General features: G+C 41.5%; 1 protein-coding gene and 1 long non-coding RNA gene across 11 annotated transcripts in view; one reads left to right on the forward strand and one right to left on the reverse strand.

Moving 5' to 3' along the window:
* Window positions 1-2131: 2131 nt before the first annotated feature.
* Window positions 2132-10527, reverse strand: LRATD1 (LRAT domain containing 1). 2 transcript variants are annotated; one of them, XM_002198388.7, is made up of 2 exons: window positions 10386-10527; window positions 2132-9810 (listed from the first exon to the last, which is right to left on the reverse strand). In XM_002198388.7, the coding sequence occupies exon 2, from the start codon at window positions 9771-9773 to the stop codon at window positions 8919-8921; it is 855 nt and encodes a 284-aa protein (XP_002198424.2). In that variant the 5' UTR covers window positions 9774-9810; window positions 10386-10527; the 3' UTR covers window positions 2132-8918. The 2 variants fall into 2 exon arrangements, with proteins under 2 accessions (XP_002198424.2, XP_030125895.1); XM_030270035.4 differs by lacking the exon at window positions 10386-10527 and adding an exon at window positions 10028-10305.
* LOC121469662 (uncharacterized) overlaps window positions 9606-16842 on the forward strand; it is a 160701-nt gene continuing 153464 nt past the window's right edge. For all 9 annotated transcript variants that reach the window (XR_012054844.1, XR_012054843.1, XR_012054846.1 and 6 more), the window contains exon 1: window positions 9606-9743. This is a non-coding gene — a long non-coding RNA (uncharacterized lncRNA). The remainder of the gene's footprint in view (window positions 9744-16842) is intronic.

The following is a 16842-nucleotide window of genomic DNA, read 5'->3' on the forward strand; positions in this document are numbered from 1 at the left end:
AATATTTTCCAAGCTCCACATAGTCTGTCTTCAGTGTTCAGTTTCTAACTGGAGTCTGCTTGAGGGCTTTATTTTCAGGAAACAGAAGTTTGACAATATTTGGAAAAAAACCCCAGTTTGACAGGTCTTCAGTGAAATATTGATAAGCTGAGGTACCACAAGTGACTATTCATATTTGTAAAACAGAGCACTGTGAACAAAACTAATGAAAAACTCTTTCATGTTTTTGAGCTATTCAGTCTGGAACTAGTTCATATAAGGATTAGAATCGTTAAAGAACATGAATTGAGTCTTCCTGCCAATATAGCAACTCTTTTAAACTTGAAAAAGTCTGTATTCCTTTTCCTTAGCATTTTTTGTTTCAGTAAAGCACACCTGATTTTTTTTTAAAGTCTATGAAGACTGCTAGCCAAAAAGTTCCCTAAATATCAATAGGAATTTTATTTCTATTTCAAGGAAAAAAGAAATATATGACAGCCCACAGATGAACACAAAATAAATTATTTCTCTGACATTTTTTGTTCCTACATTATTTCCTTTCTCGTTATCTTGGACATTATTCTTAGGAAAGTCATTAAAAGTTCAAAGGTATGTATGAGATTAAGGCTTTCAGGAGAATGAAACTGAAGATCAGTTTTCTGTACTGAGAACTCTTGCAATATGCAAAAATTTGACATTTCTATTGCTCTTGGGGTACCTTATCAGCAGACAGTGAACTTTGGGTTCCTACAGATTAAAAAAAGTTACAAGCATGCTGTGAAATGGAAAAGCAAAAGATTATCCTCTTTATTCAGTGTACGTATGCAAGCTTCTAGCATGGCAAAATTTAAAGGGTATCATTTCTATAATTGGTGCTTCTAACTCAGAGAAGTTTTATCTGCATGTTTCTATCTGTATACAAAGCACAAGCATAAAAGAACAGCCCAAGATTTCTGCTGAATATGACTTTTCTTTTCAGAACCTTTTTTTTCTACCAGTCTTTTTTTCCCTATTTCTTCACGTTGAGAGATAAAGTAGGAAACTTCTACAGCCCTTAGCTAGAGCTAATGGGATCCAGGCAGAATTACTGCCAGGATGAATCTGCATATTAACTAACCCTTCATGTAGGGGTCTAGCACCTGACACTCTTTTATATTGCCATAATTAAAATGAGTTGACGGGTCAACTAAAGTGAACTTTTCACTATTAATGACCTTTGATTACCCCTAACTGAAGAATCAATGGTATGAAGTCAGAACAGGCTGGAAATACTAATCCAGAAAGCCCGCCAGGTAGGCTGACATATCATGTAACGAGGTCTGAGTCCAAAGCTAAAGTAGGCTCTGTCATATTAACAGTTGTATCATATAGTCTCTGACAAACATAAATAGGTCCTTGCATACTTCTGTCAGTGACAGCATACCTTTAACAAGCAATCTAAATTTCTTTAAAGAAGCTGCTGCTGATGCTTTGTCCAATGTTTTAATTACCAGCAATGTTATGGTGGTCCATTATCTGTTAGACTGGAATGACCTATAATAGCAATACATTTACTTATTTACTTCAATATAATGTTTTTATTAAAGGGCTTTGGCTCAGTAGAGGAGTAAATTCTCTTACTTCCCACAGCCTTAGGAAATGACAGAAATCTCTGGGCAAGGATTTGGTTCCAATAGTCAATGATTTCTTGTCATGGGTTTGTACATGGAAAAGGGCCTCATACCATCCACACGTGATTTGATGAAGATAAAAAATTTTGGATAGGTAAAATCCTATCATCCTCTCTCCATTAAGTAAAGTTTGTAAAAAAAGTTAGTATAAGCCTAACTGTGGTCCAAATAACTCTGGTGAAAAGTTACTAATTAATTCAATGGAGAGTGTCCAATCTGTAGTAAGTGCTTTTCAAATCACACCTTTTAGCCTTTGAAATAAACTTGTCAATTCAAATAAAGATAAAAAAAACAAGAAATATCAATGCCAGCTTCTTCTTTACTTTAGAACAACTACACAACAACAGTTGAGTATGTCTGAACAACACTACTAATTTCAGTGATATGATTCCAAAATATTGAACTGAGTGGGAGCATATTCATATTATGAAAAAAAACCCTTGTGGCACTATCCATTTAAAGATGCCAAAGAGAAAGATAGATGGATTCTTCATTGGATCATTCTTTTATTTATAAATACACAAGTCAGTAGCAGCATAGTTTATTCTAAAAGGGTACTTCATTATTGCCAAGTGTAGTGTTTCTTGATATTTTTCCTCCAGTAAGTAGCAATATGTCAAACCCCACATATTTAACTCACTTCTCTTGATGTCAGGAGACCATGGCATACTCTAAAGAACAAATATTTGAACAGTGTTAAAATCCTGTCAGCAAAGTCTTGGGTACCCATCTGTTACATAGATAATATACATACTGAAATGACTGACATTTGTTACCACTACTAACAAAATAGTCAAGACTTGTCATGTGTATATATGCATAACACACAGTATGCAAATCTGTATGTATATACAAATACATCTATTAGCTATGTGTCAATATGCATATAAATTTCTGCCTAAATATTTACAATCAATTAGTATATTTTTCAATCTTAGTTTTTATATTGCTTTCAGCTGACTGAAGGGGCATATGGAAACAATAGAAACATATGGAACAAAAGATCTGTTTTAAGACCAGATTGTGGTATGTTTACTCATATTGAATAACATACAATGAATATTCCTTCTGTGGCATAAAATATTCTGCTGTGAAGAAGTGTCACAATACAGAAGTTGGTATTTATTCACACTGCTAGATAATTTTCCTTTTATTCACCTGCAGTAGTGAAGGTGTCACATCAGAACTAAATTTGGAGTTGGATTGTTTAATTTATTTCCAAATTCTACCGCATGATAATTTTCCTGAATCACGGTTACTCCTATTTACATAAACTGGGAACAAGCTCTTACCTGTGCTGTATAGAGATTAACAAGAAGGCTTATTGAGGTTTCCCATTAATAAACATTATGCTGTTTAGTTTATCAGCTTAAAAATGGGACTTTTCAAAATGGATTGCCAATGCCACACTGTATCCAAATAGCATTTAAACTGTGAAAAATTATTTGCTTCTTAAGGCTAATGAGACACTGCATATTTTACTCACCCTATTTTGCCTAGGCAGTAGCATGGATCTCCAAAGTGTGAATGGTTTAATGTGTGAGGGGTGCACAGCCACTCACCCCCTAGCACCTTGGAGAAGAGAAAGAATGGAATTTCAAGGTTAGCTCTCAGTATCCTTCTTGAATAGCCTGAAGTTTAACTGCAAATTCTTCCACCCTTTCCTGCTGTAGCCACACTGGTTCCAAATTCCACCTGAGTTCCTGTCAAAATAGCTGGGGATATTGGCTCTACAGCAATAAATGCCAGGTTTTTTATTTATGCCCAACACATCTACCCACACAGACACACGAGAGAAAGTCCAAGGGATGTTTGAAAAGCATTAACCCACTTTACCTAGGAAAATGACAATTTGCATAGATGATTGCTATATGTACAAGTAAGAAAATGTAATTAAGGCCCTAATGGTAGACATCACACACATGAGCCTTCCATTAAATTCCATAGGAGGTTGTTGCTGAGGTCTTGATCCTGGCTAAGTCCTACTCCTTGATTTTACCCCAAAGTGAATGCCACATGAAGGAGAGAGATCTTTTATTTTAGAAATCCTGATCTAGCAAACAGTTTTACATACATGCATTATCTGTGGAATCAGAAATGTCCTACGGTTCCACAATTAGAATATGGAAAAAAACCCCAAATAACCATATTCTTAAACTGAATGGACTCTGCTAATGGAAGTTGTATCATTCCTCTGGACATATCAACTTAGCTATATTTGTGCTTGATGCAAAATATTTAAAATTAAGAAATGAAAGTGAGTATTACTAGCTGCTCAATTATAAATCCTTTAAAAAAATAAGCTTATTTCTCAAAGGCAAATATGAATAAAATAACTGTTAACTTCAATGGATTTTCAATATTAAAAAATAGAACTTCACTGGGGATTCAGATATTTAGACTGATAATAGTATTTTGCAAAAGAGAGAATTCTACAACCACTTTAGAAAAATACAGCACTGGCAGTTTATATATGTATAGATTATATATTCTGGAAAAAATCTGTGGATATGCCCAGTAACAGAAGATTCTTAGTTCATTCCCTTTTTTCAGTCTAACATCTACACTACTCTCTTTTTGATTTACTAGCAGTTCAGTAAAGTATCTGTTCCCAGTCAGTATGCATTAATTTTCTTGACAATAAACTTGTAAAAAACTCTGACAGCTCAAACTAATATTGAGTCAGAAGATCCATGAACATAGAGCAGCTTCACATATTAAATTTGAACTCATTGGACAGAAAAGTTAAATATTTCATAATAATAAGGCAAGCAAATAAATTCCACACTTGCCATGGAAACACTGACACTCAAACTAACAGCAGCACTTGATCATACTCTACTCATGTAATGTTATACTTTAGGCCTTAATTCTGCAGTGAAACTCCCTCAGCAAGGCAGCCCAATCATACCTCCTTAAGTATTTCTGGATTACTTCTTTGGCACTCGGATTTCTATCTTTCTCCTGGGTTATAAAGCAGGAAGCAGAGTGTTTTCACACCATAAGCAGCAGCACACAGAATGTTTTAGCCACATCCAAGCATAATTATGGGCAGGATACTGCCCATACACTACTCAAGTAGAAATCTTTCACAAAAAATAACTATACCTTGAAATAAGCAGTAGCTTCCACAGACCTCTGCAGCTGCAGACAGAGGGTGGGGAGCTTGGCAAGCTGAGGCACCTGATCCCACAAGATGCTCTGTATGAGGCAGCACTGCATCAACTCCAGCAAACACAGCTGGAGTTACAGATGTTCAATACATCACATAAACAGGTCTATAAACTCTGGCAGTTTTGCACACTACTTACCTGAATATGAAAGACACTTACTCGAAATAAGGCAAGCGAACTAAGAATGTATGTATTCTAGCACAGACCAAAGACCACTTTTTGACACACCCCAAAGGCCTTGTCTTGTTGCACCCTGCTTTTAACCTGAAATCCACTATATAGATCAATAGCAGTCTGCCATAAAAAGCATGCTATGAGGGTTTTGGGTTTAGGTTGGGTTTGTGGGTGTTTTTTTTTGTTTTGTTTTTTTTTTGTTTTGTTTTGGTTTTTTTTTTGCATTTCCTACAACCACAACACTTGAAAGGAGAAAAAGAATCCTAAGAAAATGAAAACAAAGTCCTCTGGAGACATAAGATGATGATGGAGACAAAATCGGACAGTAGCAAAACCTATTTTGCTACCCATCCTTAAAGTCCTCTCCCAGTATGCACAGCCAATAAGCAGTAAACATTCTGGTCATGACAGGAAAACATTTCACAAAGGCTCTCTATGTTTCTAGAAGACATGAATTGAATTTTTTAATAAAATATTAAGTCTCAAAGCAATTCAAAGATTGCATTTCCAAAACCAGAATCATATCTAAGCAAAAAGAAATTCTATAGAACTGTTACTCAAATAGCTAACAGAAAGCTTGAAATGTGACATGGAAGAAAGGCTGCAAAATATCTTGACATTGCTGTCATATTACAAGTCAGAACTTCAAGAACAATGAATGAGATGTAAATATTTACCCTAGGTAGCTAGACCACAGAATGCAAACAGATTCCAGCGATAAAATACAATTTTTCAATATCTTTAGTGCTGGAAATGGAAATGTTAACTCTGCCAGGCCCATTGACCCTGAATGATGAATACAATCAATTACATTTTTACCTGTAATTCACATCATTGCCTTTCTTGCAGCTGACTGCTCCCTGTCTTCCAATTTTTGTTTCAAGGCACTAAATAACTTTTTATATCCACTTTTCATTCCATCTTTTTAACAGATTCCCTACTGCCATCTCAGGCTAACACTGCTTGTTTCAAAACTTGTCTGTTTTCTTCCTGTATTTTCTCAGTGTTGCCTGTGCCCATGATCTCCCATCTCAGAAAGGTGGTTCTTCTGGTCTCTGAAGTGTCATCTTAAATCTCAATCTCCCTCAAGCTCCACAAATTTTAACCACCTCCTAACAATCTGATGCAAAGTTCACTGGTCAGAAAGAGCCATTAACTTCAATGGGCTATGAATCAGGACCAGATTGCTGCCAGTAGCTCCAGACTGAAATCTAGCTAAAGAAAAATAACAAAAGAAACTGTATTGGTGCCCTTGTTGCTAATTACAGATGACTGCTGAACACAGTCATGCCAACACTACAGCCTTGGTTAATGCCAGCTCTATTTCCAGTATATTTTCTCCAGCCTTTATGCAAAAGACTAAGGTTTTACATTGATGTACCTTTATTTCTACAAATTCAGAGTGATGCCAAAGGTCTCTGACAGAGCTTGAATAAATTAGCATACACCAGCTCCTATAATTTCTTTTATAAACTACAAAATACCATTCGACATCTAGCTGAATAAGACAAGGAAAGTCATAATGTTTATGAACCAGGTTATTAAATAACTGCAAAAAAATCCACAGTTAAATAGGGTTTAGAGTGAAAGAATATTCAGAAAGCACAGTGAAAAGTTTAAATTTAGTATGTTTTGGATTCTCACTAGTGAGGGCATAAAATTCTGTTCTGTCAACGAACCTCTGTCTAAACCCATTAATCTATCAGCAATTTGAAGAAAATGCATTCCAGAAATCAAAAATAACACTACAACCCTACTTTATTCTTCTTGCCTTCATTCATAAACATTCTGGTACTTATTCCCTCTTCATTTAATCCTCCCTGCCTCTTGCAGCCTCAGGTCTCTAATACATATTTTTTATAAGGGAAAAATCAAATTAATTGCTTTTGCCCACCTTTCCTTCTCCTATCAGTTTTTAATGTTTTGTAAGTGCCTTGTTGTAAAGCCAATGCCTTTCTGTAATCCCAAAGTGCTCCCACCAAGTGGTACAGGGAAATCAGTTCTAACAGACAATTTAGGCAATCTAATGTACAACAATAAGATACACAGATGCTAGGTAGAAGATTCCCTTCATGTTATGGGGAAAGTTATCATCAGACAGCCACTATTGCCTACATAAAACTAAAATATTACACATTTATTAAAAAGTATGACGTGGTTTGAGGCTATTTCAACAGTATTTGACAGAAATTACAATTCACATTTTTACCCTATGTTGTACTAAGCAAGGTACTTTAGGAAAAGTGATAAAAGTAACACTGCCTATTACCACATAATTTTGCCATGTGTCAGCAAGGACGAGGCCAATTATGTGACCTTCAATGAAGAAGTGCAGTTTTGGGTGTACAGGTTTTTGACTGCTTTTTCTTAAAGATACTTATGCTAACACTTTTATTATAATGAAGTACACTCCACCCTCGCATCTTCAGCTATAGTAGGCAAATGCTTTGTAGAAATGAAATTACTGTTGCAACAAGGTTGCTTATGACATTGTTTAATACAAAAAAAAAAAAAAGTTGGGACACAGTACATTGATAGGGGGTGGAGTGTATCATATATATACAAAAGAGAGCTATTCTATCATCTGACATTGATGTGGGAAGAGAGAACCAAATCAAATGCATTTTCTTTCCAGCACTGAAACATGCAAAGACAAAATTACAAGTTGTATGCAGCTCAGAATAATAAAAAGAAATGCCCCAGTATACTTGTTTGGAATTTTTAAAAATATATTTAATTCTCTGATCTTTCACTTCAAAACTTAGAATTAAGCAATGAGTGAACAGGATCTGAAATACAGACAAGGCATTGCTTACATCACATTAAAAGGCATCTTTTAAATGCTGCTGTGGCTTTCTAAATTTACACTGAACAGAATTTTTAGTTGCTGGGAATTTGAAATATAAGATGAACTTGGCCACATCTATTTCTTTAAGTGGAATGGTAAATATGCAATAAATTGCTGTTCCAAAGAGGCAACATGCAGAATTCAAAATTGTTTCTTGCAAGATTCTGTTGACCTGTCTATGAAGAGATATTGCAGCAGTGGTACAAAATCCATAGCTCAAGCATGAAATCCTAGTGTCTGGATATCTGACTATACTGTTCTCCAAAATACACCACTTCTTTTTAACCACTGAACTTAGTTTTAGGAAAACAGTTTCTCACAAACTTTTTTTTTTTTTTAAGAAAAAAAACGGCAGGGAGGGTGGGAGAAGGGAAGAGGTGGAAAGAGCTCATGCATTATGATATTTAGCAGAAAGCTGCAAACAGAAAGCAAAGGCAAATATTTTAAATGTGATATATTTCAAGCAGAAATGTGAAAGTATTTTTTCCTAGTAAATAGCTTGGCAGAGTTGGTTGGGACAAAATTTGGGTTGCAGCTGGAGGCAGAAGCAGCAGTGTGGAGAAACAAAACAAATAGGCATTTACCCAACACCCCCTTTTTCTCCCAGTTAGCGAAGTATGACTGATGCTTTTGGTTGGCCACAAGGCAAATATTAGCTAGAATCTCATTTAGCTACATCAACAGCCACTGTCCCAGATGCTGAAAACTTATCATGGATTAAAGCCATGAAATAAAAATTTAAAAAGAAATTTCAATTTGAAATTTTATTGGCATGTTGCTAGAATGGTCAACATCGATTGACAGGAGAGACTTTGTCCACATACTCTGAGAACAGCCTTCCTGCACCTCCCCCCTCTTTTCTTCCTCTCTCTCGCTCTTTCGGCATTAATGCTATTAAAAGCCAAACAAAATACTGGCTATGGGTGTAAAGAATGCTGGTTTTTTTTGGAATGTTGCCATGGATCCTGCTTCCAGTCGCGTCCCACGGAAGGAAGGTGCAGCCTCCTGACTCTACGGCAGGCTGGTCTCCCCGGGCAGGGCAGAAGGAAGATAACCACGTACTCCTGCTCCTCCCTATTCTTTCCCATCCACTATAGCCAGGTCCTTGATCACCCTCAGTTTGCCACTGGCATCGATCCTGCGCTTCTCGCGTATTAGATCCTCCAGGCTGTGGAACCTCACCGTATGCACCTTGTTCTCTGCCAAGTGGATTTTGAGATAGTACTGCTGCTGGTGCTGGGTGCCAGCAGCCGCCTGCAGCTCCCCCCCGGCTTTGAACTCCCGTTTCCCGAAGCGGCACCAGGCGGCGAAGCTCTCGGAGTTAGTCCAGCAGATCTCGTCGCTTTTTAAGCCCAGGTGCCCGCAGGCGTTCTGCACCACCAGCTCCGCCACCAGCGGGCGGAATCGGTACCAGCTATTCACCACCCGGCCCACGTTGCCCGCGGCCGCCTCGTACAAGCTGTCCTGGCGGATCTGCCCCTGGTGCAGGTGGATGATCTGCCCGCCGCCCACGTACACGGCCCAGTGCGGCGGCGGGTGCTCCGACGGCCCCAGGTAGAGCAGCTCCAGCAGGTCCCCCGGCTTGCAGAGGGCTGGCAGGGCTGACACCGAGTAGACGCTGAGGTCCCCAGCCTGGGGGCCGCTGCTGACCTTGGAGAAGATGCATTCCTGGCCGCGGAAAGCGGAGAACTGAGTCTCGTTCAGCACCAGCTGGTGGTGGAGGTGGTGGGTGGGCGTCTCCTGCCCAGGGCTGCCGGAGCCCTTCACGCCGTACTTGTCTGGCTGGCCTCGCTCGTCCAGGTCCTCCTCCTCATCCGAAAAGAAGTAAGCCACCCCGACGCGCAGCTCGTCCTTCTCGATCCCCGAGGGGTCCCCGGTCGGCAGCTCGCTGTAATTCAGGTGGGTGATGCGATCCAGTTGATTTCCCATCAATGACAGGGCGAGGCGAGGGCAGAAATCGCCGGATCTAAAGGAGGGTGGGGTGGGCAGACACAGAGAAGAACAAGAGATGGGAAGGAGAGTGCACGCAGACGGAAGGAAAGAAAGAACGAAAGGGATAAAAAAACAAATCAAGGCACATACAAAAGATTCCAGATATTCCGCCCTAAGCTCCCATCCCTCCCTAACTCCTTCCCTCTCCTTCGTACCAGGGAGAAACTCCCACTGCGGACCCTTCCCCCTACCCCTGGAGTGCAGGGCAGGGCAGAGCCCCGCCTCAGGAGCGCCGGCTCCGAGCGCCAGGAGAGGAGCCTCCCCGCCGTCCGCCGCCTCCGCGCTGGGGGGACGGAGTTGTACCAGGAGTCTCCGCTCTGCGAGGGGAGAGAGCTCCGGGGGCTCGGGGAGGCTCCGGCCGGAGGGTCCCGATCCCTCCCTCCAGCGGCGCGCAGCCGAACCGCGCCGGGCAGCGCTGCGTGCGAGGAGGCGGCTGGAGGAGCGCACGGCCCCGGAGCTGCCAGCCCGGCCGGGACCCCGCAAGGCACAGGCAAAAAACAGGCGATTGGCATCCCCTGCCCGAGGGGTCCCTCCCGTCCCCTTCCGTACCCGTGGTCGCCCAGCGCCAGAACCCCCCAAACTCCTTTAAAGTCGTCCTGTCCCCATGGGCGCCGCAGAGGAAGCGCCACTCAAGCTCGCTGCCGCCACCCTGCTGCTCCGCCCGCGCCGCTCTGGGCTGCCCGGCCCCTCCGGCGAGGATAAGTAGCGGCGGCGCCGCTCCCGAGCCCGCCCCGGCCGCGCTCATTGGCCGCGCCCGCCGGCGGCGGGGCCGAGCCGCGGCTCTGCCCGCCCGGGCTCCGCTGCCGCCGCCGAAACCCCGGGCCCGCAGCCCCCGGCTGCTCCCGCCGGGCCCGCACCCCCGGGCTGCTCCGGCCGGGCCCCGACCCCCCGGGCTGCTCCCGCCGGGCCCGCACCCCCGGGCTGCTCCCGCCGGGCCCGCACCCCTGAGCTGCTCCGGCCAGGCGCCGCACCCCCGGGCTGATCCCGCCGGGCCCGCACCCCCGGGCTGCTCCCGCCGGGCCCGCACCCCCGGGCTGATCCCGCCGGGCCCGCACCCCCGGGCTGCTCCCGCCGGGCCCCGCACCCCCGGGCTGCTCCCGCCGGGCCCCGCACCCCCGGGCTGCTCCCGCCGGGCCCCGCACCCCCGGGCTGCTCCCGCCGGGCCCCGACCCCCCGGGCTGCTCCGGCCGGGCCCGCACCCCCGAGCTGCTCCGGCCGGGCCCGCACCCCCGGGCTGCTCCGGCCGGGCCCGCACCCCCGAGCTGCTCCGGCCGAGCCCGCACCCCTGAGCTGTTCCCACCGAGCTCCGATCCCCAGGCTGCTCCCGCCGGCCCGGGGCTGCCGCAGCGAGGCGTCCCGGGGAAAGGGGCTTGGAGATCGTGCCCACCGCGTGAAGCCGCTGCCAAGCTACCCCTGCACCGAACAGTAGTAAAAAAGAAAGAAATTTTAAAAAAAATTCTATCCAACGAACTTGCCCAGGAGGGACGCAAGAGTTGCTCTGTCCATCGAAGTGGGTGCCGCTCACCTCACTTCAGGAACCTCAAGTTGCACCTGTGCGGTCTGAACTGATATCCTGGGCTTCCTTTTGCTGAGGAGAGACAGGCATTTGCAGAGTTCCTCTCACCTTTTGCACCTCCTATTTTAGGACGGCATGAAGTGCCTTAAGGAGGTGCCTGTCCCTTTCTGTTGCCTAGATGTGAAGTTGGAATGCTTGATGTTTGGCAGTAGGTGAGATGACTGTCTTTCCACATCTGGACAAAGTAGCAGTTGTGGGTTGTCCTCAGACGTAACTGGAAGACATGCTATGGCTTGTCTTAAATAAAAAAATGAGACTGGCAGTAGCAGTCCTTTTCTTCAAAAAATGTATGAAATCTAAAAATCTGTCATCTGTAGTAGCTTCTAACAATACATACTTTTACACCTAATTTTGCACATTATGGAAACGGAAATTATTTGTTCATTTGACCACTGTTCCCCCTGTGAGGCTGTGTCAATGGTGGGATTGTAACCTGATCTTTCTGTGTTCTTAGTCCTTTTACATAACCATGTAAATTTCTGAGAAGTGCAAATTTAAATATTTAAGACACTTCATGAAAAACATCTAATGACATTCTTTGGTTCAGATGTGAGTCATTAAAGTACCATTTTTAACTGGAAGTAAATCTACTCATTTCTTTGCAGTGAAAATAGTTTTGTCATCTAGCCATAAGTGTTTTTGCTTTCAATGTTTATGGATAATATCTCTCTTTGCTGCTGTCCTTTTCCCAGTTAGTCTTCAGGTTCAGTTAGCTGAGAACAGTAATGCCATCACTTTATTCTCATTATAGAGAGACCTACATCCTTAAAAATAGAGAATTTCAGCTTTTTGAGGCTCAAGCTGTATACCTATGTTCATATGGATCAAATGCTGAATCTCTTAGATAAATGTGTATACTTTGAATAATCCTTTACTTTTTCCATTCAAATATTGATATAGCTGTCTTTCTAGAATGGCATCTTTTTGTTCTCATTTTTTTTTTAATATATGCAAAGGCATCACATCATAAATGGAGGAGAAAAGAAAGTTGTGTATGGTGAAATTTAAAGACTGACATCAGTTATTTTTTCATTGTGGCAGTTATACTAATCTATTGATGATTACAGACTTCCCATGTCTCATAAACTCAGGGGTTACAGCCTGAGACACAGGAATTAAGCTGCTTTGCAGCAGTTAAGGATGCAACATTCATGGTCTGTAGAATCAAAAAGATAATTTGAAAAAAGTTTAAAAATAAAGATTGTTGTCTAATATATGCTTTTTAAAGTTTCAGAGAACTAAACATAACAGGTGGATGTTATTTATCTCTAGAATTGTGTAAATACTTTTCTAATGATTGTCAGAAATTATGTTCTTTTACAGCATGACCTTCACCAACTGTAACATTTTAAATTAAATTATGAGGACACTCTAACAGGTTTAGAGCTAAGGCTGTAAAACAGTGTTTAAATATTTTGATTTTTTTTGGTAACTGTTAATGTGCTTCATTTTTAAAGCCAGTCCAAGTTGAAAGCCATTTTCCGTAGAGCTTGATCGACAGTTTTCTGTTTTCTAAACACTTTACATTTTTCCCGTTTAAATTCTGCATCTTTTTAGGTTGCACTCGCACAATTCACACTTCCCACGTTTGCCAATCATCAAGGCTATGTGGAGTAATTTTTAGCTAGCTCTAAACAAACAAAACATTATTTCATCCTTTCCATGCAAAACAGTGGAAAACAGACTGCTTCAGCAAACTGCAGGTGCAGAAGCATTGAGTCTGGGTATAGGAAAGGCTCTGCCCTTCAAAATAGGAGGAGTATCTCCTGCCAGATTTTAACCATTTTTGTGGCAATCCCCTGTGGTTTTGCAAGTCTGCTCAATGAGAGTATTCTGTCTCTTGTTGAAGCACTTACAATCCCTTACAATTCACCTCTCTTCATGACCTCTATTCAACACACTTCCAGCACCCATTTCTTTGTTTCATTTCTGTTCTCATCTCTGTACACTGTCTCATCAGAGCTTTGTGCTCTACCTCAGGAAGAAATTTTCCCTCAGTTTCTCTTCAGTCACAGTTTTATGATAGTGTCAAGAAGTTGATTTACAAAAAACTCCCGTCAACCAACAAACCCCAGACTTTTATATAACTGTGATTAAAGGACACTGCTGGAGATACCTCTTTTGTCTGAGCTAATATGATTAATGAATTTATTATCTGCTTTAGATGTTTAACTCCTGGGTGCTTCCTTAGTGAAGCAGTGAGTGCAGGCTTGGCTGCTCTTAGATGGTGGCACTGGCAGTGCAGCACCACTCTGTTCACACTTCATTGACCAGCTTCAGCCTCATTAACTGGGGTCATAATCTCTCCTTGCACCAGGATGTGGGAATTTACAATATTACTAGAAAGAAACCTGATAATATCATCATCTCTGGCTCTGACCTGGTCTGCTCTGAGAGAGTGAATTTATATTTTTCCATTGCTATTCTTTCTTTTTGTGCCTTTTCCCATACTTGGCATTTTGTAACTGTTGCATTTATATTTCATTTGATACAGTGAAAACCCTTAAAATATGTGGCAAAATAGATAATCAGTAGCTCATTTTTTAAACCTTATTTTTTAAATGTTCTTTTCATCCTGCCCTGAGCTGGGCGTTGGAGCCTTGGACCCCTGTTGCTAAAAGTGGAGCTGAAACCACCATTGATTTTAATGAGTGGAGAACATTTGTGCAGAAAAATTTAGGAACACATGTTTCAAAAAACAACCAGAGATAAAAAAAAAATGATGATAAGGGTGGAAACTTTCCTATCTGTTATGAACTTTAGATTGTAGAAATCTGTCCATTTCAATCCTGTTAACATTGAATCTCAGAGGCCCAGAAGCTCTTATCTATTTCAGGAACTCTACATTTGGTAGAAAGTAAATATGGTTTCTACATCTAACTAGTCTGGGAGAGTCCTGAGGTTTTGGATAGGCTGAGGGAGCTGGCCAGTTCTGCCTCGGGATTACTGAGGGACACCTCATCAATGTCTGTCAGTATCTGAAGGGAGAATCTCAAGAGGGTGGACCAGGCTCTGCTTGGTGGTGCCAGGCAATAGGACAAGAGGCCAGGGCAGAAACTGATGCACAGGAAGTTCTACCTGAACATGAGGAAGAAATTCTTTACTGTGCAGGTGGACACTGGAACAGAGAGGCTGTGGAGTCTCCCTCACTGGAGATATTCAATAACTGCCTGGACTCAGTCCTGTGCTTTGTGCTCTGGGATGACCCTGCTTGAGCAGGGAGATTGGACCAGATGACCTGCTGTGGTCCTTTCCAGATTTTGGCTCTTCAGCCTTGGACAGCTTTTGCCATTTTTATGCAGTGATGGTGAAATATAAAATGTGAAAACTCAAGAAGATAGTTATGGTCACAGTTTTTCTTTTGCCTCTTTTCTGCTCTTCTGCTGGCTTCTGGTAACTTCACGATTCTAGCATTCACAAGGTCACTGGTAAGTAAAATTTTCCAGGACAATTTTGGCCCTGAGGTACAGTATAACCATATAATTAATAGTCTATTTGAATGTTCTAAACTCCAAAACCAAATAACTGCATGCAAACTACCTCTTAGGAATTATTCCTAATCCATTTTAATCTCTAAAATATATGGAAAAATAGTATCTGACATTTGCCAAAGCTTTTCAAAGGGCCATGCTACCAATTAATTGTATGAATAATACTAATTGTATGAATTACACAGGCTGGGCCTCTGTAGTCAACTGCTTGGACTCTACCCAGCTCTTTTTAACACCTATAAGGACTCCAGATCTAATTTCTGATCACATGATACAACTAAAAAGATATTGCAGTTGGAAAGATTTTGAGGAGGAATGGGAAGAAATACCTTAATTTAAAAGTGTTCATCTTTGGAAAACTGTTATGTAGACAATCCCAGGGGTAGTCACTTTTAAGTTCTCAGAGAGCAGCAGGTCAGGGTGCTGGGCAGGAGCAGGGTTTGGAGAGCTGGAGTTGCACCATGTGCAACCTCCCAGTGCCCTGGCAAGAGGAGAAGAGCAGCAGTGCTGGACTGGGGCCAAGCTGAGGGAGGTCATGGAGACCATGCAAGGCCGTCCCAACTCAGCAGCCTGGTCCAAGCATGGGCCAGAGCTCCGATGCAGCTCCTAAGTCAGGGCCTGAAGCCCCATCCTAACTCTTCAAAACTCTTTCTCATTAACTTTACTTTTCTTCTGGACATCTTATCCAAGGTTCATCTTGTCAGACCTGATCTCGAACAGAAAATAGCAAACCCCGAGGAAGTGATGGAGGAGTTCGTAGATCTTGCACTCTGATCCCTGACAGTAGCATCATATTCATTCTTTAGAGTATGAAAGAAAAATAGCTGACAGACTAGATTTTCATTTAGATGTCTGTGTCTGTACACTAAATGGAAACTGAACTGAATTCATAGGGTTTTTTTTTCAGGGGGGAGGATGTTATAGCTTAAATTACTACTATAAGCAAAGAAAACTTCTCCATGATTACAGCAATATCCTTTATGAAGAATTGGATATTGATGACCATGAAGTTAGATAAATTAACAGTGAATTTCATTTCTTGATACTTCTATTTCCTGGATTATGTCTTCTTCAAAGTTATTTTGAGTGTTTCAGAATGTCACCATTTTCATATAGAGACAGAAGAAAATAAACAAAAAACCACCAATGACATCAAAGCCCCTTAAGCAGACATGACCACAGTCAAATAAGGCGAATTCACTTCTTCATAGTGAATAGTTCACTTATTCACTTATTCATCCCTTGACTGAATATTACACTTAGGCAAAGTTGTGTTGTTTTTTTTTGTGGTTTTGTTTTGTTGGTTTTTGTTTGTTTTGTTTTGTTGGTTTTTGTTTGTTTTGTTTTGTTTTTTTGTTTTGTTTTTTGTTTGAAAATGTAGTCTTAAAGTTCATACTATTTCCATAATTTTTTTTTTCTGTGTTATGAAATAATATAAAATATAGTCTAGCCTTGTGATTGTAGCCACAGAAGCAGTGGCTATGTGTTTGAAAGGTCTTGGTAAAGCAAGCTTGATCTTAAATTTGCTAGAATAATCATATATAGGTCCAGGTAGATTCCATATAAGAGAAATTTTATTCTCCTTTTGTTATTTCATTTTTATTTAGTCCATTTTGTCTTGGGGTTTATTGGCTGGTTGGTTGTGTGTTTTGGGATTTTTTTTTCAGTAAAGACAGTTTCATATTATGTTTAATAATGAGTAATAGGATTCCAATTGATTGCAAACTTCCACCCCAGCTACTTACTTCCTCAACTTCTTTCATAGCTTGTTCTGTGATCATGTAGTTACAGGGTGAGCTTGAACCCATAGCACTGCTATAACACATCTGCCAGAGGAAAACATCTTTTTTAAAGGTGTTGGCACTCCAGAGCTGGTGTTCTGAAACTGAAACTGTCATGAATATTGTTCCCTTCTGAATATAGGATTTTGACATGGCTT

The sequence above is a fragment of the Taeniopygia guttata genome, chromosome 3 (assembly GCF_048771995.1).
Source record: "Taeniopygia guttata chromosome 3, bTaeGut7.mat, whole genome shotgun sequence".
Lineage (NCBI taxonomy): Eukaryota > Metazoa > Chordata > Aves > Passeriformes > Estrildidae > Taeniopygia > Taeniopygia guttata.